The 23306-nt window shown below is 49.1% G+C and overlaps 1 protein-coding gene across 1 annotated transcript; it reads right to left on the reverse strand.

Moving 5' to 3' along the window:
* Window positions 1-3298: 3298 nt before the first annotated feature.
* Window positions 3299-23031, reverse strand: NCF4 (neutrophil cytosolic factor 4). The gene is made up of 10 exons (XM_044981036.1): window positions 22842-23031; window positions 20357-20441; window positions 18848-19001; window positions 18457-18527; window positions 15192-15319; window positions 14139-14196; window positions 9228-9326; window positions 7078-7208; window positions 6901-6966; window positions 3299-3985 (listed from the first exon to the last, which is right to left on the reverse strand). Exons 1-10 carry the CDS (start codon window positions 22871-22873, stop codon window positions 3751-3753), a joined length of 1059 nt encoding a protein of 352 aa, XP_044836971.1. The 5' UTR covers window positions 22874-23031; the 3' UTR covers window positions 3299-3750.
* Window positions 23032-23306: the final 275 nt, after the last annotated feature.

The following is a 23306-nucleotide window of genomic DNA, read 5'->3' on the forward strand; positions in this document are numbered from 1 at the left end:
TGAAAAAGATTTGTCATGGAGGGTCATGCTGCTTAATCAGTTGAACATGCGCTCCCAGTGTGATGCAGGGCCCAGAAGGGCTAATTCAAATCTTGGATGCATAAACAGGGACAGGGGAATCTTGGGTAGAAGTAGAGAGGTTATTTTACCTCTGTATTTGGCACTGCTATGACCACTGCTAGAATACTGTATCCAGATCCGGTGACCACAATTCGAGGATGTTGATAAATTGGAGAGGGTTCAGAGAAGAGCCATGAGAATGATTAAAGGACTAGAAAACATGCATGATCGTGACAGACTTAAGGAGCTCAAGCTTTTTTGCTTAACGAAGAGACGGTTAAGGGGTGACTTGTCTATAAGTACCTACATGGGCAACAGATATTTAATAATGGGCTCTTCAGTCTAGCAGAGAAAGGGATAATACAATCCAATGACAGGTTGAAACTAGACAAATTCATACTGGAAATAAGGCATACATTTTTTACAATGAGGGTAATTAAGCACTGAAACAATTTACTGAGGGTCATGGTAGATTCTCCATCACTGACAATTTTTCAACCAGGATTGGATGTTTTTTCCAAAAATCTATTCTAGAAACTATTTTGGGGACGTTCTCTGGCCTGTGCTATACAGGAGGTCAGATTAGATTATCACAATGGTCCCTTCTGGCCTTGGAATCTATGAATCTATAACTGCTAAAATACTATGATTTGCTGCTTTCCAGTGCATTGGCTGTTTGTGGAAGATGTTAACATCAAGCTGGTGCTTTGGTGAAGATCTGAGCAGTTTCTTGTAAGGTATGAACTGTGCCAAACAAAGAGAACCCAGTTCTTTCCGGTTCCTCTAGTGCAAGGAAAAAATATTGGCTCAGAGCTGTAACCAGTGATCACACTTGACAAAAATCAGCTCTTAGTCCATCGGTCAGCTCCATTACTGATTGATTTAGATGTGTCACCTACCAGGGTGGGATTCTTGCATCTCACTTGTTTGGGGCATCATGTGACATGGCTGATGAGGGGAGGAAAGGGCAGTTCTGGGAGTATGTTTCTGTTTTTTCTGCTATGTTAATCGGACGTTGCCAGGCCTGCATTGTGCAGTGCAATTCTTCTTTTGGATATTTTAAGTTCTGATAAACTCATTAGTTTTAAACACGTGAATAGTGAATTGATTGCTCTTGAAAGGAAGGGGCCGACAGCACTGCCTCAGGCTGACCAGAGCGGAGATAGGTGCCATCCAAGCATTCCTAGCCCAACTCATTCCTGATTTGCTAATCCAGTCCCAGGCCTTGCGTGAATAGAGAAGGCCACATATTCCAGTCTGTGCTGTGGTTTTGTTACGTGTCTATGTAGGCATTAGAACAAGACCATAAAACCCCCATGTATTAACTCTGCCCCTGCACCCAGATGCCTGGATGTGTATCAACTCGCTGCGCCCCCGAGCTGCCCTGTTTTCTGTATCCCAGATCATCTCTGTGAGCCTGAGCCCAGTGCCCAATGAGGTCAATGGGAGTCTTTCTACTGAGTTCCTTGTGTTTTGCATGAGGCCCAATTAGTGATGCAAACAGATCTCTTCAGGAGCCCGGAACCATGTCATCTTGGCACAGCAACAAACCAGTGCCAGGCCAGTGGGCCCGAATCTTTCATTCTTTGAAACCCCCCCTGGAGTAGTTTCTACTAATTAATAGTGAGTATTAATTAGAAAGGCGAATTAGTCTTATGATTTGATTTCTATATTTGCAATTGTGTGTTTGCTAAAGGAAATGCTTTATTCCTGTTTGCTGATATTGCTTTTACTGAGAAAGGGGGGAGGGGGAATTCTCTCCAGAGATTGATAAGGTTATACCCTATGAGTGTCCAGCTTGGGCTCATAGAGATTCTGTACTTTCTTTTTGTTCTCTTAATAAATTCTTTTCTATTAAGGACTTGTTGGTCTTTCCTTGGGTGGATTCTCAGGGAAAGGAGGTATCCCTCTGTAGTTGGATCCCGGTATCTCTCCTAGAAAAAGGGAGGGGGGAGGAAGCAGGGGGAATGGTTTGTTTCTCCTGGGTGTGAGAACTCCATGGATTTGGGGCTCTTGGAATCCCCTAGGATTTTGGGGAAGGACTGTGTCTCAATTCACATTTCTTAATTGAGTGGTGGCAGCGAGAAGAAACCCCACCCTAAGGGTTAGGGTGGTGGCAGAATACATGCGGGTCCCCATCTTTGAACCCACAAGCTCAAAGTGGGGGTGAGATCCCATGACACCCCCCCAGATCCCTAGCACTAACTTTGGGTGGTTCCGCACCCCCTCCCCTCACCTGCAGCCTTGCTGTTCATATTGTCATTGTTATTTGTCTTGCGGTAGCGCCTAAAGAGAGCCCCATAGGCCATGGTGCTGTGTATACGCATACGATTCCTTGCTACTTGGCTGGGGATGGCGCGCTGCATGCTGGCACCTGTGCACTCCGTGCTGAAGCAGGAGGAAGCCCAATAGGAGATCTCTGTAAACTGCACTTTGGCCTCCCTTTTTAGTCACTGAGCAATTTTTTCTCCTCCACACCATGTACCTTGGAACAGCAGAACCTGTCACAGTTAATTATTGAGGGTGGGAGATAATCCTCCCATAGTTACCACTGATTACATTTTAATGTCTTCTACTTGCAAACCTCCGGCATTCCTCTGCAGTCAGCTCATTCTGACCTAATCCCACTGACAGATAGTGGGGAAACAGCCCTAATTCATGCCCAGAATCAGTTCACATCTGTGGGCAAAATAATCAATAGTTCCAAGACTGGGGGTGGGGCTGGGGCAACTGGGGAAAGAGAGAGTCCCTCTCCCCTTGCAAACTTTGTGGCAAGTAGGTGACCTGTGTAGGGCCAGCAGGAAGAAACAAACTCTAGAAGCCCCTGGGTTCCCTGAGGAGCCATATCAGACAGGACAGCCATGTGCAGATCCTAAACAACCATTGCACCCTCTAGCCAGTGGACAGTGTTACTGTGTGATGCCCTCTCGCCAGCCACGGTTCATCTCCTCCCTTCTGAGGGATTCATTCCCACTTGGATTTACTATCTGTGGAGTGGATCTGGACATCAGAGAACACGACCCCTGAGATGTTGGCATCTTCATGCCCACAGAGAGACGTTGCTATGGGAGACGGGGCTTAGACGAGCAGGAACAGGTTGTCATAAAAGCCCCCAAAATTATCCCCCTCACTGTAGGGTGACCCAGCAGCATGGTGAATCCCAAGGGCCATTTGGGGTCCCCCTGCAGCCTTCCCATTCCCTTTGGTGGTGCTCAGTGATCACTCAGTGCTAAAGGCATTAGACAGAGCTCTGCTTTATTCCGTGACCAGTTCCAGTTGGCCCCATGACAACAGTTGGAGCTTCTGCTGCGCTCCACCCAGATTTCATGCTGGGGCGTTCAGCCCGTAAAGGCATAGTCCACAATAGCACATCTTCTCTTCCCAGCCAAAACAACACTTCAAACCCAACACTGACACACAGTTACAATTATTTATATCCAGCTTACTAGCTACATTTACTAACAATGTCCAATTAGTCTTTGAGGTGCCTGGGCTTGCAGGGCTCCCCTGACACCTCAGCACTTCTGCTCTCAGGCGGCAGTAGGTCCACTTGTTCTGGTTGTTCCATGTCCCGGGGCACCAGTATCTAACCTGCTGTGATTGTTGCCTGTCTCAAGCCTAGTTAAAAGAAACAGTCAGTACAGTGGATGGAGGGGTGCAGCCACCAGTTGAAACAGCTCCCTGTGGCAGTCACTGTCCTTTTACTGCTAGTGCCTGACTAGTGCCTCCTCCTGGGCTGGTGTTGTAGACACTGAGGTCATCTTGGTGGGTGATGTGCAACTCCCAGGGGAAAAAATGCTTCTCGGAGGGCCGTCTCCTGCCCTGAGACACCATGAGTTCGACATCCTGGTCAGAGACCAGACGGATCAGGTCACCCTCAGAGTCCCGGTAATTCAGAACAATGTCATCACAGTCAAACTCTCTCCTAGGAAAGGAAAAATGGATTCAAACAATGCCAGGAAGATATTGCATGTTGGTGTACGAGAGGCAGCAGCCCTCTAAGGAGAACCCTAAAGAATGGCAGCACACCCAGTTTTTTGAAGCTAGTTAACCCTTCCCAAGCCAATGAGAGGTGTCAGATTCTTAACAACAAGAAGTTGCACTATCAGCTGTCCTCATACCACGTTGTGTATTAACACTATACAGATATGAAGCTGAGGGCCGGGGTCTCTTTGCCCTTCACTTGAATGCTGGCCTCTGTGGGTACATCTGCAGTAGGCCATTACTTATTGAAAATGGTTGCCAGCAATGCATCTCACTAACACAGGGGTGGGCAAACTTTTTGGCCCAAGGCCCACATCTGGGTATGGAAATTGTATGGTGGGCCAGGAACGCTCACAAATTGGGAGTTGGGGTGCGGGAGGGAGTAAGGGGGTGAGAACTTCAACCGGGGGGTGCGGGTTCTGGGGTGGGGCTGGGAATGAGGGGTTGGGGGTGCAAGAGGGTGCTCTGGGCTGCAACAGAGGGATTTGGAGGGTGGGCGAGGGATCCAGGCAGAGGGTTGGGGCACAGGAGAGGGTCTGGGGGTCAGGCTCTGGGCAGCGCTTACCCCAAGCACCTGGAAGCAGCGGCATGTCCTTTCTCCGGCTCCTATGCAAAGGCACGACCAGGTGGCTCTGCGCACTGCCCCGTCCACAGGTGCTGCCCCTGCAGCTCCCATTGGCCACAGTTGCCAACCAATGGGAGCTGCGGGGGCAGTGTGTGGAGCTCCCTGGCTGCCCCTACCCATAGGAGGCGGATGGGGGAAATGCCACTGCTTCCGGGAGCCGTGCAGAGCCCCAGCATGTGTGGAGCGGGGCAAGCCCCCAACCCCACTCCCTGGCTGAAGCTTGAGAGCCGAATTAAAATGTCTGAAGGGCCGGAAGCCGCCCCCCGGCCGTAATTTGCCCACCCCTGCACTAGGGACATGCTATAGAGTTTGGCTGCTAGCAGACAACAGTGTATCAAACACCATTACAGAAAGCCAGCTAGACTGCTAGGGCCAGGTGAATTTGCAATTGGAGCAGTTAGGAGGCAGGAGTAGTATTGCCTACTGAATATATCTGTAATTCCACTATCATTCAAAATGAAGTTATAATGCTTCTTCTACTACCCCTTTCAAAGGTTGGGCAAACATGTGGGGGATGCTACTCCAGCAGCTCCCAGATGAGTGGCCCAACAAAGAACTGCTCTACAATAAGTAAAATAGTTTATTGGTTTAATATTTGTTTGCAGTGTTGTTGTAGCCTCGTTGGTCCCAAGATATGAGAGAGACAAGGTGGGAGAGGTAATATCTTTTTTTGGACCAACTTCTGTTGGTGAGAGAGATGAGCTGTCAAGCCACACAGCGTTCTCTCTCGGGTCTGTTGGTCTACTGGTTTAATAGTGTATTAAAACGATTTAAAATTGGTAAATTCATAAACAACTCCTTTCCCCCTTGTTTGTTTCCTTTCCAAGTAGGGTGACCAGATGTCCCGACAAAATCGTGACTGTCCCGATATTTAGGCATTTGCCCCCATCGGTCGGGACGCAATTTGTCCCGAAATTTCGCACTTTGGTGTTTTTTTGCTCCGCTGGCGGCACTCCCCGTTTTTTTTTTTTTTTTATCCCGATATTTTCTTCTTCTCATCTGGTCACCCTATTTACAAGAGTGGAAGAAAACTGGCCCCCATGTTTGATTTTTAATATTCCAAGTTTTAAAACTATAGTGAAGTTCTATTTCCTCCTATTGCCGTGTGTCCAGCTTGTTATTTGTGGTACTGTCCATCACAACAAGCCAGCTGATAGATGGCTCAGTGGCTCGCAGGCCTCCTAAAACCAGGTTGGAGAGAACAAGGTGAGCCAAAGGGAGGTGTTAGAGTGCAGAGAGGTCACTGTTCAATAGTGTTGTCATCTCTCTCAATTTTATCGCCAGTTTTTCTTAAAGCCCCAGCTCCTGCAGTCATTTGATTACAAGAGGATCTCAGACCTCATGCTTGAGAAAATAATCTGAAAATGTGACCCTTCTCAAATGCCAGAAGGTAAATAAAAAGAACTCTCCAACATTTATGATTGAAGTCTCAGGATTCTCAAGCCAATCTCATGATCTTGAGGGCCTGGACTCATTATTTCTATAAGCTTAGGGCTGGCAAGGTTAGGGTTGTGTGGGGAAAAGCATTGGTGGGCTGAGATGGGAGAACCAGCCATGTCTATGTGACTGCAATGCCTGTGAGTTCCAGACACACTGGACTAGCAACAGTGGGCAGGGATGTTGGGGTAGATTCTGTTTGTTCAGTACCAAGTCCAATGGGGTCCTGGTCTATAACTAGGGTTCTAGGCACTACGACAATACAAATCATAAATAACAGGGTGGGCAGAGACATTATCAAGACTTGCTCAGAGAAGGTGCACACTCAATGATGCTGGCAACACTTGGACCCAACATTTTATGTGCATTGCAGATGTCTCCACGGGTGGTGGCAATGCCTTTTCTCTCCTGTGTAGATGAATGTCTAGGGTGGCTGGACAGAGGTGCGCCACATCCCAAGGGTGTCAGACAAAAGGACTGAGGCTGAGAGTGTGTCCTAGAGTCCCACAGCTAGCAGCAATGACGAGACTCTGCCCAGGCCCACTTGGCTTGGAAGCACATGGGACCCAGTCATTGGGTCCATTCACAAGAGACTAGGGACCATACAGAGTGGTACTGGGCCAGGTTGTGACAACTGCCATCTCTCCAGAGTAATAGGGAAGAGTATGTCAGGCCCAGAACACTGGGATGGCTGGACCTTAACACAGCCAGGAGCGGGAGGAACTCAGGAAATATGCCTGGGAGTGAATCTCTGCATGCAATAGTGCCTGCACCTCCATCTGCCTGTGCTGTACCTCATTAATGCCATGAGGTCCTTGAACAATGGGGTGCTGCTCAGATCCTCTTCCACTGATATGTCCCTAGAAGAGGGAAAAGACATTGTCATCTCACATGATCAGAGCAGATCCCTGACTGGGCTGCAGGAGTCTGGGTATCTCTCCAGCAGTCACCTGAAAGCATCGTCTCATTACCTGATGATGCTGAGAGTGTCATCCTGGTAATAGCAGCGCAGCCAATTGATAGTGCCCTCCTCCGGGGGTAAGTCTTGAATGATCTTCACAAAAGCACATGGGAAGATTCCGGTGGAATTGTGGACGGTTCCCTGGGACAAGTGGAAGGAAGAGAATGACAAAGAGGGCACTATTTTTGCTACATGTGATCTGCTGTGGAAATGTAAGTCATTTCCATGGAGATGGCCACCAGAATTCCCCAGATATGGTCATGTAAGAAGAGCCATACTGAGTCATACTAATGGCCCAACTAGCCCAGTATCCTGTCTCTGACAGTGCCCAGTGACAGATCTTTCAGAGGGCATGAAGAGAACAGGGTAATTATTGAGAGATTCATCCTCTGTCATCGACTGTCAACTTATGGCAGTCAGAGGTTTAGGGACACTCAGAGCATGGGGTTGCATCCCTGACCATCTTGGCTAACAGCCCTTGATGGACCTATCCTCCATGGACGTATCTAGTTCTTTTCTGAACCTAGTTGTACTTTTGGCCTTCCCCACATGCCCTCGCAGTGAGTTCCACGGGTTGACTGCGCGCTGTGTGAAGAAGAACTTCCTTTGGTTTGTTTTAAACCTGCTGCCTATTAATTTCATTGGCTGACCCCCTCCCCCAGTTCTTATGTTCTGCGAAGGGGTAACTAACACTTCCCTATGCATTTTCTCCACACCTTTTAAGATTTTATAGGCCTCAGCCATACCATCCCTTAAACATCGCTTTAGTCTAATCTCTCTTCATTTTTGTTGCCTTTCCCTGTACCCTTTCCATTTCTAATACATCTTTTTTTTAGATGGGTTGACCAGAACTGCCTACAGTATTCCAGGTGTGGGCATATAATGGATTTATATAATATCATTATGATATTTTCTGTCTTATTATCTGTCTCTTTACTAGTGGCTCCTAACATTCGGTAGCTTTTTTGACTGCTGCTGCACACTGAGCAGATGTTTTTGAAGAACTATAAATAATGACTCCCAAGATCTCTTTCTTGAGTGGTAACAGCTAATTTAGACCTTACCATTTTTGTATGTATAGTTAGGATTATATTTTCCAATGTGCCTTGCTTTGCATTTATCAACACTGAATTTCATCTGCTAACTTGTCGCCCAGTCACCCAGTTCTGTGAAATCCCTTTGTAACTTCACAGTCAGCTTTGGACTTAACTATCTTGAGTAGTTTTGTATCATCTGCAAACTTGCCACCTCACTGTTTTACCCACTTTTCCAAATCATTTATGAATATGTTGAACAGCACTGGTCCCAGTAGAGATCCTTGGGGGACCCAGATATTTACCTCTCTCCACTGTGAAAGCTGAGCATTTATTCCTATCCTTTGTTTCCTATCTTTTAACCAGTTATTAATCCATGAGAGGACTTTCCCTCATTATCCTATGGCTGTTTACTTTGCTTAAGAGCCTTTGATATGGGACCATGCCCAAGGCTTTCTGAAAGTCCAAGTACCCTACATCAACATAATGAGATGAGTGCAGTGGAAGTGACCTGATGTCGTACCTGTAACAGGAATATTGGATTGGGTGGTTGGCTACAGAAGGACTAGGGCAGTGTATGATATACAAACATCAGATACTTCCCCATGAAGGCTGTCCTCTTACAGAAAGCAGAGATACCATATCAGCAGATATCCTGCATGCTCCCGCAGCCCATTCTCATTACCTCCCCATAGTGTCCAAGTCCCCCCAAAACAGGGCGGTGCAGGTGGGGCTGGAGGGCAGCGTGTCACAAGTAATGCAAACACAGGCAATCACATCTGAACAAGAGTTTCCTTCTCTTTTCTGTGGCCTGTGTGTGTTCTACTCACCTCTACGTACGCTAGAGTGCACTATAAGCAAAGAGAGTACAAGTGAAACACAAGCGCCAGAGGAGAGGAAACCTAAAATCCAAACAGAGCCTAGAAAGGAAGGACCCTGGAATATGGAGTTAGAAGTTTAATCCCAGATCCTCAAAATTATTTAGACTACTAATTTCCATTTAAATCACAGGAAGTCAGGAGTCTAAATACCTTTGAGGATCTGGGCCTTGGTCTCTCATGGACTAACGTCAGATGTACCCTGACAGCTCAGAAACTCTAGCAAGCCCCAGTAACCTCCGTCTCACCTCTAGCCAATCTTTGTTGATCCTGCTGAGTAGATAGATCAAGTCTCCCTTCTTGAAGTTCAACTCCAGTGTACTGGTTCCAAGAAAGTCAAACAGTGCCTGGGGGAAATAATAACCATTTCAGTGACAAATTCAGAGTTACAGAACTCATAGACTCATAGACTTTAAGGTCAGAAGGGACCATTATGATCATCTAGTCTGACCTTCTGCACAATGCAGGCCACAGAATCTCACCAATCCACTTCTATAACAAACCCCTAACCTATGTCTGAGTTATTGAAGTCCTCAAATTGTGGTTTGAAGACCTCAGCTCTGCTTTCCTGCTTTCCCTGTCCAGCATATTCACAGGAAAAGGTTATTTCCCTGTAACTCATGTTCTTGGGAGTATATTGCCTAATAGATCCCTGCTATTGAGATGCACACTGAGAGCTGGAGCAATCAGGAAAGCAGGGAGAGTTGGAGCAGCATGCACTTCCCATCACAGATCCAAATGTTTGTGCAAGGTCATATAGAGAACTGGAGCCCCAAGCCCCTCAGATCCTTTCTGCTATTCAGAATCAGGGCCGGCTTTAGGAAGTACGGGGCCCAATTTGAACATTTTCGGCGGGGCCCCAGTGGGGATGACTAAAAAAAAAAAAAAACCATGTTAAAAAAGACTTTAATTTCTTCGCAACCAGTTCCCTATAAAAAGTTCTGGTTTAAGGGATGTGCCACAGTATGTAGTTTTTTGTACCAATAGAGTTACCATACGTCCGTATTTTCCTCCTGGATGGCGATTTAAGAACCAAAAAGCCTGACATGTCTAGGAAAATATGGATGTATGTTAACCCTACCTAAAGATCTTTTTAAAAAAGATGGGCCTGAACTAGAAATGAGCTCTGTTTCACATGTGTGGGTCCCCGCCACTCCCTGGGGGTGTGCTAGGGTGACCAGATGTCCCGATTTTATAGGGACAGTCCTGATTTTGTGGTCTTTTTCTTATATAGGATCCTATTACCCCTCACCCCGTCTCGATTTTTCACACTTGCTGTCTGGTCACCCTAGGGTGTGCACATGTGTGGGTCCCAGCTGCTCCCTGCCCCTCTCATTGAAGCAGGTGTGCAGGGAGGGTTACTGCCCTGGGAACTGCAGGGCACCAGTGGACAAGGGGCTGGCTGGAGGCAGGGCGGGGGCTGGCTGGAGGCAGGGCGGGGGCTGGCTGGAGGTAGGGTCCGGCTGCAGGCAGGGCAAGGGGTGCGGGGTTGGCTGGAGACGGGCTGATGCGGGGCTGGAGGCAAGGCAGGGTGTGTGGGGCTAGCTGGAGACAGGGGCTTGCTGTGGGCAGGGGGTGCAAGGCTGGCTGCAGGCAGGGGCGGGTGCGGGCAGGGGGTGCGGGTACAGGGGGTACAGCCCACCCTGTACGGTGAGTGCCCCCTCCTCCTCCCCCCCCCACCGGGGTAGCAGCAGCAGCCCAGGGGCTATTTCAAGGGCCCAGGGCTCTCCTGCTTCTACCACCCTGGCCCAGTAAATAGCCGCGGGAGCCCTGGGGAAGCGGCAGGGCTTCGTCGGCTATTTAAAGGACTGGGGTGGCAGAGGCAGTTGGAGACCCGGCCTTTTGAATAGCCCCTGGAGCCCCCTGCTCCCCCTGCTGGGAGCCCCAGGCGCTTTAAATTGACCCCTGGGGAAGCCGGGCCACCCCAGTACAGCGCACTGGCTCTTGCTAGTACATCATACTGGGGCTTGGGTGTGGGTCCCTCTTAGGGGCAGGGCCCGATTCAGGGGAATTGGTTGAATTGGCCTAAAGCCGGCCCTGTTCAGAATAACAAATAAAGACTGAGAGCTCAGAAGATGGTGGTTCTCATAAAGGAGGACAGACACCGGAATCCCCTCTCGCTAGTGACTAATATAAATAGCTCTTTAAATGGGCTTTTATAAACTACATAAACTATAGTAACTATTAATGAAAAAAAGGGTACAGATGCAATGGAGAATGATTGATCCAAGAGCTGCTGTCTTCAGCAGCTGAAAAGGATCTCAAAGCAACTGAGCCCATAGTTTCTAATAGCCTTGCACTGAACATTTAGATCTTCCAGAGGGCAAAACCATGGCCCAAACAATTTCTGGTTTTGAGACAATTCCAAGCTGCTAATGCCTAGGGATGGAAGTGTGCATCCCCAGAGCAGGGCAGTTCAAAGGCAAAGTCTCGCTGGAATCCCTCTGTTCCAGAATACATTCTGGGTAAATCTTTCCATGGCATTTCCCCTTGGCTGCAGCCTCCTTTCCTTTGTGTAAGGGGACTGTTGTCCCCTTACTAAAACTCAGTGGGGGTGTTTTAGTTGGCTAGCTCCCAGTAGCAAAAGAAAGGGGAAGGGTCAATGGGAAATCAGGACCCTGAGACTGACAGTGCTCAGGAACAATGGAGAGAGGCCAGTGCTCCAGGTCAGCCTGATTGACAGAGCGGGCAGGCTAATCAGGGAGTCAGGAAGCCAAGAGGCCCTGCAGGCCAGACTTGGAGAGGGATCGTAACCCCGACGGGGCGGGGGCAACGCTGGGGAGAAGGGTCCTTCCACCCAGAGCCTGAGAGCGTGTGGCCACCGCCAGAGCAAGTGTCCGACCTGCAGCATCCCTGCAGCACAGCCAGGGCCTGAGAAGGGGGCCTGGGACTTGTGAGGAAGAGACTGAACTTCCCTGACATTCCAGAGACGCTGGTTGTGATGTCCCTGTGCCACAGAGCGGGGTGATGGGTTTTCCTTTAACCTTTCCCATTTTTCCTTATTTTTTTTAATTGATAGCTATTTAATAAATTGTATTTGATTTGAACTGTATATAATGATCAGTGGGTCAGAGAAGCATCCAGTGCAGAGAGAGCACCTTGGAGTGGGGTCACCCTAGCCCCTGCCCTAAGTGTCCACGACAAGGTTGGGGGTCGAGCCCCCCAGGAATCCTGGGCCCAGCCTTGTTGGGGTTATGAGAACTCTGCCACACAGGAGAGTGGAAGGGGAGCCCTTGAGGTCAGGCAGAGAGCGAGGACTCAGATCCTTTCGCTAGCCCACTTCACCAGGGTAGTGTGTAAGCCAGGAAAGTTCCCCACAATAGCGGGACCATTCCCCCACTTCCATAATATGTAGGGCCTCTTGACTGGGGGCATCTCCCTGTGCTGGGCCTGCTGCCCAGGGTACCTCCTCGCTCTCCCCAGCTGCTCACTGCACTCGGCTCCGGACTGCTCCAGCTCCAGCTCCCTGGGCTGCTTCTCTGGCCCCTCTGGCTCTGGTTGCTGCAGCTCTGCTCTCTGTGGGCTGTTTCTGTGACTCTGCTCCCAGCACTGACCTGCTTCCTGGCCCCTCTGGCTGGCACAGCTCTGCTCCCAGCAGCTTGGCTTGGGCCCCTGCTTTCTCCTTAGCTCGGCCCCACTCTCTGACCAAGGCAATTCCAGCTCACATAGAGGACCAGATCCGCTCCCCAGGCCTCCTCACTCCCTGATTAATCTGCCCGCTCTGTCAATCAGGCTGACCTGGAGCATTGGCCTCTCTCCGTTGTTCCTGGGGACTGTCAGTCTCAGGGTCCTGATTTCCCTTCAACCCTTCCCCTTTCTTTTGGTACTGGGAGCTAGCTGACCAGAACACCCCCACTGAGTTTTAGTAAGGGGACAACAGTCCCCTTACATTTGTCTTAGAGAAGCAAGAGGATACCAACATATTCCACCCTGGGGCCCCAAAAAAGAAGCTTAGTGTCTCTTCTAAGAAGGGCCTCCCAAACCAGCTTCAGAGTGCAAGTGTCTTGTGTCTTGACAGAGGAAAAAAACCACTTCAACTCAGGAAAACTCTGAGCCGCCTCTGCTTGCTCAAACAGGGAAGTGCAGGCTTCTAGCCGCATGCCCTGGAGAGACCCCACTTCCTGTTAGTGACAGAAAGGAATGCAGTCAGCCTTACAAATATCCAACGGGAGCTGGGGCTGAGGAAGGAGTGTCAACTCTTCTTTCCCAAAGCCAGGAAAGATTATTTTTAAATCAGCCGGAAACATCCAAATCGCCATCAAATGGCAGAGTCAAAATCTTGTATCAAACAAGTTTTCTACCCAATTAAATGGGAAGGGGGGGCAGGAACTTGCCATCCCCTTTGTTCTTCTCCTTCTTTTCCCTTTGCTCTTCCTATTTTCCATGTATCTTCCTAGATTTTGAGTGTATCTTTCCCAATGCCCAACTTTTCCCTAGGACTATTAGCTGTGTAAGTGTTCCCCCTTTCATGAGGTTTCAGTTTATTGAAACACTCTTTTCCCCCAACCCGCTCTCTCCCCATGAAATGTCTTGTCTTATTCAGCCTTGTCCCATCTACTTTTACCTTCCGTGTTTTATCTCTCTCCCTCCTTTCCCCCACTCTTTCACGTTCTCTCCCCACCCCTTTTCACTTGTAAGAGCTTCCCCTTCTCAGCTTAGGTCTTGAGGACTGGATTTTCCTCGCTCTTCCAGTCCTGGTGATGAGAATGCCGCAGGCCCTGATTCAGAGCATTTAAGCACATGCTTATCTTACAGCAAGCAATGGGACTTAAGTACATACTTCAGGCTAAGCGTGTGCTTAAATGCTTTGCTGAATCAGAGTCTGTGGGTGACCCCCTCTAAATGCAGAAACATTGGCAGTGAGTTCTCTATGTTCTGCCATTTCTGAGATTCAGCTCATATTGATCCTCCAATAAGACCCTCCTGTTATTCAGTCTCTATATATCTTCAGTCCTCTGCTTCACCCCATACTGGTCTCTCCTACCCTTTCCCTCTCCTGCACTGGAGTGAGAGGAATTTCCTATCTATGCTTATTCCATTTTCCCTCCTCCCCTAACACATGAACCTCTCCCAAGAACGGCACAGATGTAATAAGAGAGATCCCTGAGTGGAAAAGCAGCTTTGTTTACAACCTGCTACATGCTACACAGGGTACCCACCTCAGCCCGTGGGGCTGCCATGCGGTCAAAACCAGGCGCCTGGTGCGCAATGCTTTTGCTGCAGAGGAAGGAGACAACGGGAAGGTAAACACCCCATCCTAGTGGTAAGAAAAGTAGCTGAATAGCACAGTCTTTGCTTCCTCACCCTCTAGGAGGCAGGTGATCCAAGTCACAAGTCACTTTACAAAGCACCAGAGTAACTGCACGACGTGCGAGTCAAGCAAATAGATGCGGACACAACTACATTAAGCCCAGGGTTCTCAGCTATGGTGTGTCGCAGCAGCAAATCCTCCCTGGCAAAGCCCTCTGCTGAGCACAGAGGGGAATTCAAACCGTGTACTCAGAATCTTAGACCTCCCTTACCAACCCCGCTCTGGAGGAATCCCTCCCTCCCGCTGCGCTGAGCGAGGAAGTCAGACTTGCCCTGGGGAGTCTGGGAGGCTAGTTAGTTCCCATGGAAAAATCTCAGCCTTAAGGATTGTATTAATTCAATCCAGGCCTTCACACACACATGCTGCTGGGTTGAGAGGGGAATTAATTCTCCTTTGTTCTATGCAGCACAGCTCTCCTGTGGGATCCCAGTGCTGCTCTGGAAGATAGGCCCCTGCTCAGGTGAGGCATGGGGACCAATTGAGTCTCCACATTCATTTAAGATCTGATCCAACTGCTGTTGAGGTCAATGGCAAAACTCCCATTGACTTCAGCAGTGCAGGATCAAGCCCCCAACCCTGGCCTGCCCACACCACACACAGCTCCCTACAGAGTCACTAGCGCAATGAGTGGGGCACCATTTTAAAACAGTGCTGATGGCCTTTCAGCATTTCCCTTGCCTTGGACAGAATGCAGCCTGAATACTGCAGGGTTTTTAGCTACTGGGGGTGGGAACAGTCCAGTTTATATGGCACAGACAAGCAGTAGGGCAGGACTTGACTGACTTATTTGGGGGACACACTGGGACTCCCCAATTCCCTCTCCCCAAAGGGCGCTGGAGACAAGGGGCTGGGCACCCTCCCTTCGAGCAGGCACCCAGGAGGAAACACATCAGAGGCTTACATTCGGCGAGTGCGTGGGCGAAGCCGCCGCAGCCCCTTCGGCACCTGCTCACAGTCAAACTCCGACTGGTAGAAAAACAGTCGTAGGTCTTCATCCATCAGCACCCAGCTGGGCAGGCAGAGCAGCTTCTGTGTCAGGGGAGACAAGGGAGCAGAGTAACAGCAGTGGGAGAGATCCGCCCTATATGTTACCTGGGTAATGGAAACACCTCGCCAATCTACCGACACACAGAGGAGGTGCATCACTGTCAAAAATCCCCCTGCTAAGCGGGACAGGGTTGAGCAGCTTCTGGTTTTGCCTCTATTCACTGCTGGCCTTGGCCAATGTGTTGCCAGTGTGCCTGATTTACTCCAGGGACATTCACCCTCTTCCTGTCATCCCCCCACCCAGGAATCACAGCGATCCCTGTGGGAAGAGGGCAGAGCTGGGCAGTGGAAGGCTCCCCATTACTGCCTATCAGCCCATCAACTGCTGCAGCACCCAGTCAACCACTCATTTAACACAGGGCCCATAACACTGGTCTACAATTTTTGAGAAGTCGTCTGCTTCAGAGATAAAATGTGCTATTTATTATGTATTTTGATGTGCTGAATTCAAATATGACAATTAAAACAACTGATTGGCTACTGTTTCTAAGATATTTAAGTTTATACATTTTGTGTCTATGTATATTGTGTAGATAGTAGAGTTTTAATCATAAATTGTAAACCTAGGTCTTTTCATGTGTTTATGGTTGCTTTACATGATAATATTTCACCTGTCCTGTTTATGTAACACTTTAAAAATCAGCAAAAGGGTTATCTAACTAAAATTTATTATGAAACAAAAGGCAAAAAACTATTATGTACATAGTTTAGTCCTATTCAGTGTCTACTCGGCGCTTCTTGGCTTGTCACTTGTATTCATTAAATGGAGCATCTCTTGTCACTGTCCAGCAATAGTCTGCTCCATTTGCCCTGATAGCGTTTCTCCATTGTTGCAATGTCCTGGTGAAATCGCTCGCCGTGCTCGTCGCTCACTGCTCCGTAGTTCGGTGGAAAAAAATCTAGATGAGAGTGCAAAAAATGTATCTTTAGTGACATGTTACAACCAAGGCTTTTGTACGCCTTGAGGAGGTTTTCCACTAACAACCTGTAGTTGTCTGCCTTGTTGTTTCCGAGAAAATTTATTGTCACTAACTGGAAGGCTTTCCATGCTGTCTTTTCCTTGCCACGCAGTGCATGGTCAAATGCATCATCTCAAAGAAGTTCACGAATCTGAGGACCAACAAAGACACCGTCCTTTATCTTAGCTTCACTTAACCTTGGAAATTTTCCACGGAGGTACTTGAAAGCTGCTTGTGTTTTGTCAATGGCCTTGACAAAGTTCTTCATCAGACCCAGCTTGATGTGTAAGGGTGGTAACAAAATCTTCCTTGATTCAACAAGTGGTGGATGCTGAACACTTTTCCTCCCAGGCTTTTCCTCCCATGACTGTCGGAGTGGCCAATCTTTCTTGATGTAGTGGGAATCTCTTGCACGACTATCCCATTCACAGAGAAAACAGCAGTACTTTGTGTATCCAGTCTGCAGACCAAGCAAGAGAGCAACAACCTTCAAATCGCCACAGAGCTGCCACTGATGTTGGTCATAGTTTATGCACCTCAAAAGTTGTTTCATGTTGTCATAGGTTTCCTTCATATGGACTGCATGACCAACTGGAATTGATGGTAAAACATTGCCATTATGCAGTAAAACAGCTTTAAGACTCATCTTCCATGAATCAATGAACAGTCTCCACTCATCTGGATCGTGAACGATGTTGAGGGCTGCCATCACACCATCGATGTTGTTGCAGGCTACAAGATCACCTTCCATGAAGAAGAATGGGACAAGATCCTTTTGACGGTCACAGAACATGGAAACCCTAACATCACCTGCCAGGAGATTCCACTGCTGTAGTCTGGAGCCCAACAGCTCTGCCTTACTCTTGGGTAGTTCCAAATCCCTGACAAGGTCATTCAGTTCACCTTGTGTTATGAGGTGTGGTTCAGAGGAGGAGGATGGGAGAAAATGTGGGTCCTGTGACATTGATGGTTCAGGACCAGAAGTTTGTTTCATCCTCTTCCTCTTCCTCGTCTGACTCAAGTGAGAATGATTCTGGTGCATCAGGAACCGGCAGTCCTTCTCCATGGGGTACTGGGCGTATAGCTGATGGAATGTTTGGATAATGCACAGTCCACTTTTTCTTCTTTGACACACCTTTCCCAACTGGAGGCACCATGCAGAAGTAACAATTGCTGGTATGATCTGTTGGCTCTCTCCAAATCATTGGCACTGCAAAAGGCATAGATTTCCTTTTCCTGTTCAACCACTGGCGAAGATTTGTTGCACGAGTGTTGCAGCATATGTGTGGGGCCCACCTCTTGTCCTGATCTCTAATTTTGCAGCCGAAATAAAGGTGATAGGCTTTCTTAACCATAGTGGTTATACTGTGCTTTTGTGATGCAAAAGTCACTTCACCACAAATATAGCAGAAGTTATCTGCACTGTTCACACAAGTACGAGGCATCTCTGCTCACTTTGGCTAAACAGAAATGTGTCCCTTTGCAAAATCAAACACTGACAAATAAGAGAGCACGACACTGTATGATTTCTAGAGCTGATATAGGGCAATTTGTTCAGCAGAGTGATGTAAGTTTCGTTATGATTGCATCATCCATGACTTCTAGGAATAACATGATGCAATTCATATCATGTATGACGCAATACCAGCTTCAGATTGCATCATTCATTGTTTTGCCTAAAAAGCAAGTACTGTCCAAACCCAGTCATAGATTTATTCATAGATCCAGTCAAAGATGTATTTTAGTCATTTCTGGTTTAAATTGAGATTCCCTTCCCTTTATAACTCACTTATCCTCCGCTATTCCCAAATCAAGGGTCGTATATACTGACCCAATAGCATATCTTGAAAACTAGAGCCAATCAACAATTTTAAGCATCATTTTCGTTCTCAGTGACCCAGAATTAGTAAAGTTTGACTACATTTATTTCAGAAGCATTTTGGCTGTAGAGCAGTGTAATCAACCTGCACATGAAGGAGTTCTCTCCCCAGTGTTATGGTGCCTTGGGAAAGTAGGGTGTCCCAGGGTGAGCGTCATAAAGAGAGCTAGGTACCCCCTGCTGGGGTGGACATAGCCATCCAAGATGATTTCAAATGGGACCTATCCAAAGCATTGACTCTGTATGCCCACAGCAACCTCAACTCTAAGTTGAAGCTTTACCTTCATGTAAATATTGAGGATAGGGATCCGGCTCTCTGCAATCTCCTTTTTCGCACCGACATAAACCTTTCCTGGAAAGCACAAAACCAACAAACCAGAAGAGTTACCAAAAAGAAAATAGGAAGGAAGCAATATGCCAGTAGCATCCAGGACAAGAAATACAGGAGAAAGGATTTCCAGCTTTCCACATGTCAGTGTTCCCTGCTGGAGGAGATCCCTCAGCCATTGCACCTGCACTGATCTCTACAACGCCCATTGCTGGGAACTGGTTCTCACAGCCGGCACTCTGGCATCCTTCCCTACAATGAGCTCCACTAGGAGAAGCTTGGATTGGAATACCTACTAAGAATGTCTGGGAGCAGACACGGGGCTATGTTCGACAACAGCCTACCTGGCAACACGGGGAGGGTGAAGGCAAAGGTATTGCTTTTGTTCTCTGCCCCATATCTCTCCTCTAGCTTGCTATGCAGGGTGTAGAACTGGCGGTAGCGGCGGAAGATCAAGTATCTGCCACCTCCTTTTGTCTTCACCTCAATGACAAACACCTGAAGGAGAAGAGGGAGTGAGGGTCACATGCATACCTAATAAGATCTACAGAGTGCAAGTGAGGCACAGAGCAGATGCATATAGCCAGCCGTCCACTGTCTGGGCTGTTTTCTCAGGAGGCTGAAGTTGAAGGTAAGCCTTCTGTTAAGAACCTGGCATTTTGGGTGCTATAAAATCATAACCACGCCAGGCTGATTTTGCCTGTGTCCCCAGGTTTCCCATGGATCACGTCACTGTGACTGTTTCCTACCACACCATCAAGCGAACAGCAAACCTGGGAGGATTTGAGGCATTAGATAATGCTAACAATAATATTTTACTCTCCTATATCACCTTCCATCAGAGAGCAGGACACCACTTTATGACTGCCACTTGACAGATGAGGAAATTAATGCCCCAAGAGATTAAAGATAATATTTTCAAGCGTGGGTGCCTTGAATATCTTAAATCCACATTTAGGCTCCTAATTTAAGGTCCTGGTTTTCAGAGGTCGCAAGCACCCATAACTCTCGCTGACTTCACGTGCACAAGTTTGAACATTCTGGCCTAGGAGCCTTGCCCATGGTCATGCAGCAAGTCAGTGGCAGAGTTAGAAACAGTGCCCAGATTTCCTGACTCCAGGTCCCCTGCTCCAACCACCAGACAGTACTCCCTCCGATTTCCCAAACAGATTGGTTTGCTGTGATTAATGGACGGCCTGATTACCAAGCATTGAACCCTGTGCCAAGTGGCACCCAGACACTCCCAGGAGACTTAAGCAGATAGCAGCCAAGACTTATGGCAGCTGAGTCTAAACCCTGCAGTCCCTCAGTGAGAGATCGGTGGTCAATGCCTCTGGCAAGAGGAGCCTACCCAGCAGAGGGCACACTGAGCAGGCCTCATCCAGAGCTCACTCTTCGCACATCTCATGCCCCTCCTTCCTCCTTCCCTCCCATTCTCCTCCCTGGTGCTCCAGTGATTCACTGTCCAGATCTGACATCCTCTTCTGTGGAGGAGGGAGCTTCCTAATTTGCACGTGCCAAGATGGGCTATTCCCTGTCAGACTCTCTATCCCTCTATCCCCATTGAATCTCCTAAACAAGGCTATGGAAAGACTTAGGAAACAGGCAGTGTCAAAGAGCCCATCACTGCCAGGCCACACCCACAGGTACTTGGATTGTCAGAGTGCACCGGTGACAGACACCTCCCCATTCCAGAGGAAGGCAGGCCCCACCCAACAACATGGAGACCGGAAGGCTGTATAGGCAGCAGGCCACGCCTAGCGGCATCAGGCCAGGCAGGTTGCGTCCTATTTCCCTGACCCAATGCTGAGCCAGTCACACCTGTGAGCACAAGGAGAGAGTCTCTCTCTTACATAGTAACTGGTGAAGCCGCGCTTCTCTTGGGCATCTGCAATGTTAGCGGAGACAGGCACCTCATTTGGAAGCTGGTCAAAGTCACTGAAAGGCAAGAGAAAAAAAGAGCTGGGTTACTACAGCTGGTGTTGGCCTTTGGCACAAGCAAACTAATGGCTCCATGTAAGCTCTTCAACTCCTGGGCTGGTCCTATCTCCCTCGCAGGCAGTAGAGCCAGGGTGGGGAGGCAACATCTTGCTGCCAGGCAGCAGACAACAACAGAAGCAAGAAGGCAGCAACTCATGCCCCGATTTCTCTCTTTCTGGAAGCCTGGGGCCCCACAAACTGCAAGGACGACTGTATAGACCTCTGAGGTCTGATTTTCAGGGGCACTGAATACGTACAACTCCAACAGAAATCAGTGAGAGCTGTGGGTACGCCGTGAGTCTGAAAATCAGCCCCCATGCTCTAAGGTCCAGCCACACCAGCAGGGCTACACATCAAAGGGTCTGGCTTAGCGCACAGATAACATTGTCCCAGGGCACGTTCTTGACCATCCTACAGTGTCTAGAAAACTTGGTGTAAGGGGACTGTTGGCCTCTTTCTGAAACTTAGTGGGGTTTTTGGTTGGCCCTCTCCCAGGATCAAAAGAAAAGGGAAAGGCTGATGAGGAATCAAGACCCTGAGATTCACAGTCCTCAGGACCAATGGGGAGAGGCCAGTGCTCCAGGTCAGCCTGATTGATGAGGTAGGCAAGCCAATGAGAGAGTCAGGAGCATGGGGTCCCATCCTTCTCAGTGTGAGCTGGAGCTGCCTGTCCAGAAGGGCAGAGCTAAGGAGAGAGCAGCAGCCAGAGCCTGAGAGGGGTTAGAGGAGCAGCCCGGGGAGCTGAGCTGGAGGCAGAGCAGTAGCAGGGCTGGGGCTGGGGCTGGGGCTGGAGCTGAGGCAGAGTGGTGGAGCTGGAGCTGAGGCTGGAGCAGTCCAGAGCCGGGTGCAGTGAGCAGCTGGGGAGAGTGAGGGGGACCCTAGGCAGCAGGCCCAGTGCAGGGAGAAACCCTCAGCCAAGAGGCTCTGCAGGCCAGACTTGAAGAGGGATCATAACCCTGACAAGTGGGGCTGATGCTGAGAAGAAGGGTCCTGCTGCCTAGAGCCTGAGTGCATGTGGCCACCACCAGAGCAAGTATCCAACCCGCAGCATCCCTGCAGCACAGCCAGGGCCTGAGGAGGAGGCCTGGGACGTGTGAGGAACAGACTGAACTTCCCTGACATTCCAGAGACAGTGTTTGTGATGTCCCCGTGCCACAGAGCGGGGTGACAGGTTTTTCTTTAACCTTTCCCAATTCTTACTAATTTTTTTTAATTGATTGCTGTTTAATAAATTGTATTTTCTTTGAACGCAATGGTCAGTGGATCAGGGAAGCGTCCAGAGCGGAAAGAGCACCCCAGAGTGGGGACGCCCTAGCCCCCCATGAATCTTGGGCCCAGCCTTGTTGGGGTTACGAGGACTCTGCCACATGGGAGAGTGGAAGGGGAGTCCTTGAGGTCAGGCAGGCCTCTGGGTAAAGGGAGTGGGAGCGAGGACTCAGATCCTTCTGCTAGCTAAGTCCACCGGGATAATGTATAAGCCAGGAAAGTTCCTCACAATAGCGGGACCATTCCTCCACTTACATTAGGATAATAATTATAGACCAGTCTGCCTTGGCCTACGGTGAGCACGGGCACCTATCTCACTTATGTCTGTATACACAATAAATAGTAATGGGCTCACAGGTCTGACCAGACCATTTTCACCTTCTTTTCAAGCCCTTCTCTGCCCAACCCCTTGATAAAAACAGAGAAGCGCAAATTCATTTGCCTCAGTCACATGCCACAATGTGAGAGCTCTCTGTGTGTTAATCCTGAAGTAAAAGTGCTGGAGAAGGAAGTGGAGGAGTAGTGGGAATGGGGAAAAGGTGGTTTCCAGTTCTAGCAAATGGAATATTTTCCCACTCAGCAAAGACTATGGAAGGGGGATCAGTTCACCTTTCCGCCATCAGACCCCAGAACAAGGGGCCTCTGGCGGTGGAGAGTCCACCCAGAAGGGCGTTATAGTGGTGGAAGTTGCCCACAATCCCTTGCTCTGCTGGAGTTACTCAGCACCACTCCAAACTTGGAAGGCGCCACCACTTGCTGTTAGAGCAGCCACGGGATGTGTGGATGCTGTCCCAGCCTGCCTTTGGGGTGGAGCCCCAGCTGCAGTTTAAAGTTACTCTCCCCTGGTGGAACTGCAGGGAGGGCAAAGAGGCAAATACCCGCTGCCCTCCCTGGATGGGGAGCCTTCCATGGGGCCCCTGATAGCACCAGGGGGGCTATTCCTATTTAAAAACTGAGGGCTCCCACACGCACAAAGGAAGCCCAATGTTTTGGTGGCTGCAGCCACACCCAGGCAGTGTCTCTTCAAAGAGGCCTGTGTCCAAGCAAAAGGGAAGGAGCAGAGTGGTAACGCAGTGTGTCTGAGGAACTCACCTCTTGTCTCGCAGCTGACGGGGAAGAGACATCCTTTCAGCTCCTTGGGGTCCAGGTGAGCCACAGAAGGGACCAGCCCTTTCTCTCCTCTACTGAACTGGGAGCAAACAGGGCCCCACCTCTCTGGCTCTGTTAGTCTGGATGTACTGGGATCCCTCTGCAGGGCCTCAGGGATCTCACTCTGAATACATCAGTGTTAGCCTGTCGTTTCCCGCCCCCACCAGATTGAGGAAGTGCTACCGAAAGAGAGCCCGTAAGCAGGGCAGCTTTGTGATTGCAGCATGTTTGGCGAAATTGCCGCCCCCCCCCCCCGCCATGTTAGGGAAGTGAAAGGCAGACTGTCAAATGGGAACAATGAGCCTGACTCGTTACTGCCAGGTACCACACAGAAACTGCTGCCCCCGTGCAAAGGGACTGTCACAAGCTACCAGGCTGGTAGCGTTTCACACTGTCTTTGCACTGGTG

The sequence above is a fragment of the Mauremys mutica genome, chromosome 1, assembly GCF_020497125.1.
Source record: "Mauremys mutica isolate MM-2020 ecotype Southern chromosome 1, ASM2049712v1, whole genome shotgun sequence".
Taxonomy (NCBI): domain Eukaryota; kingdom Metazoa; phylum Chordata; order Testudines; family Geoemydidae; genus Mauremys; species Mauremys mutica.

What these genes read in the sequence shown, in the direction of transcription:
- NCF4 (XM_044981036.1), bottom strand. Translation starts at nt 22,873, where the DNA reads ATGTCTCTTCCCCGTCAGCTGCGAGACAAGAG. An exon ending in TCCTCAATATTTACATGAAG is followed by an intron (nt 15,320 to 18,456) that starts GTAAAGCTTCAA and finishes CCCCTGACACAG; the next exon opens with AAGCTGCTCTGCCTGCCCAG. An exon ending in GACCTCATGGCATTAATGAG is followed by an intron (nt 3,986 to 6,900) that starts GTACAGCACAGG and finishes TTCCTTTCCTAG; the next exon opens with GAGAGAGTTTGACTGTGATG.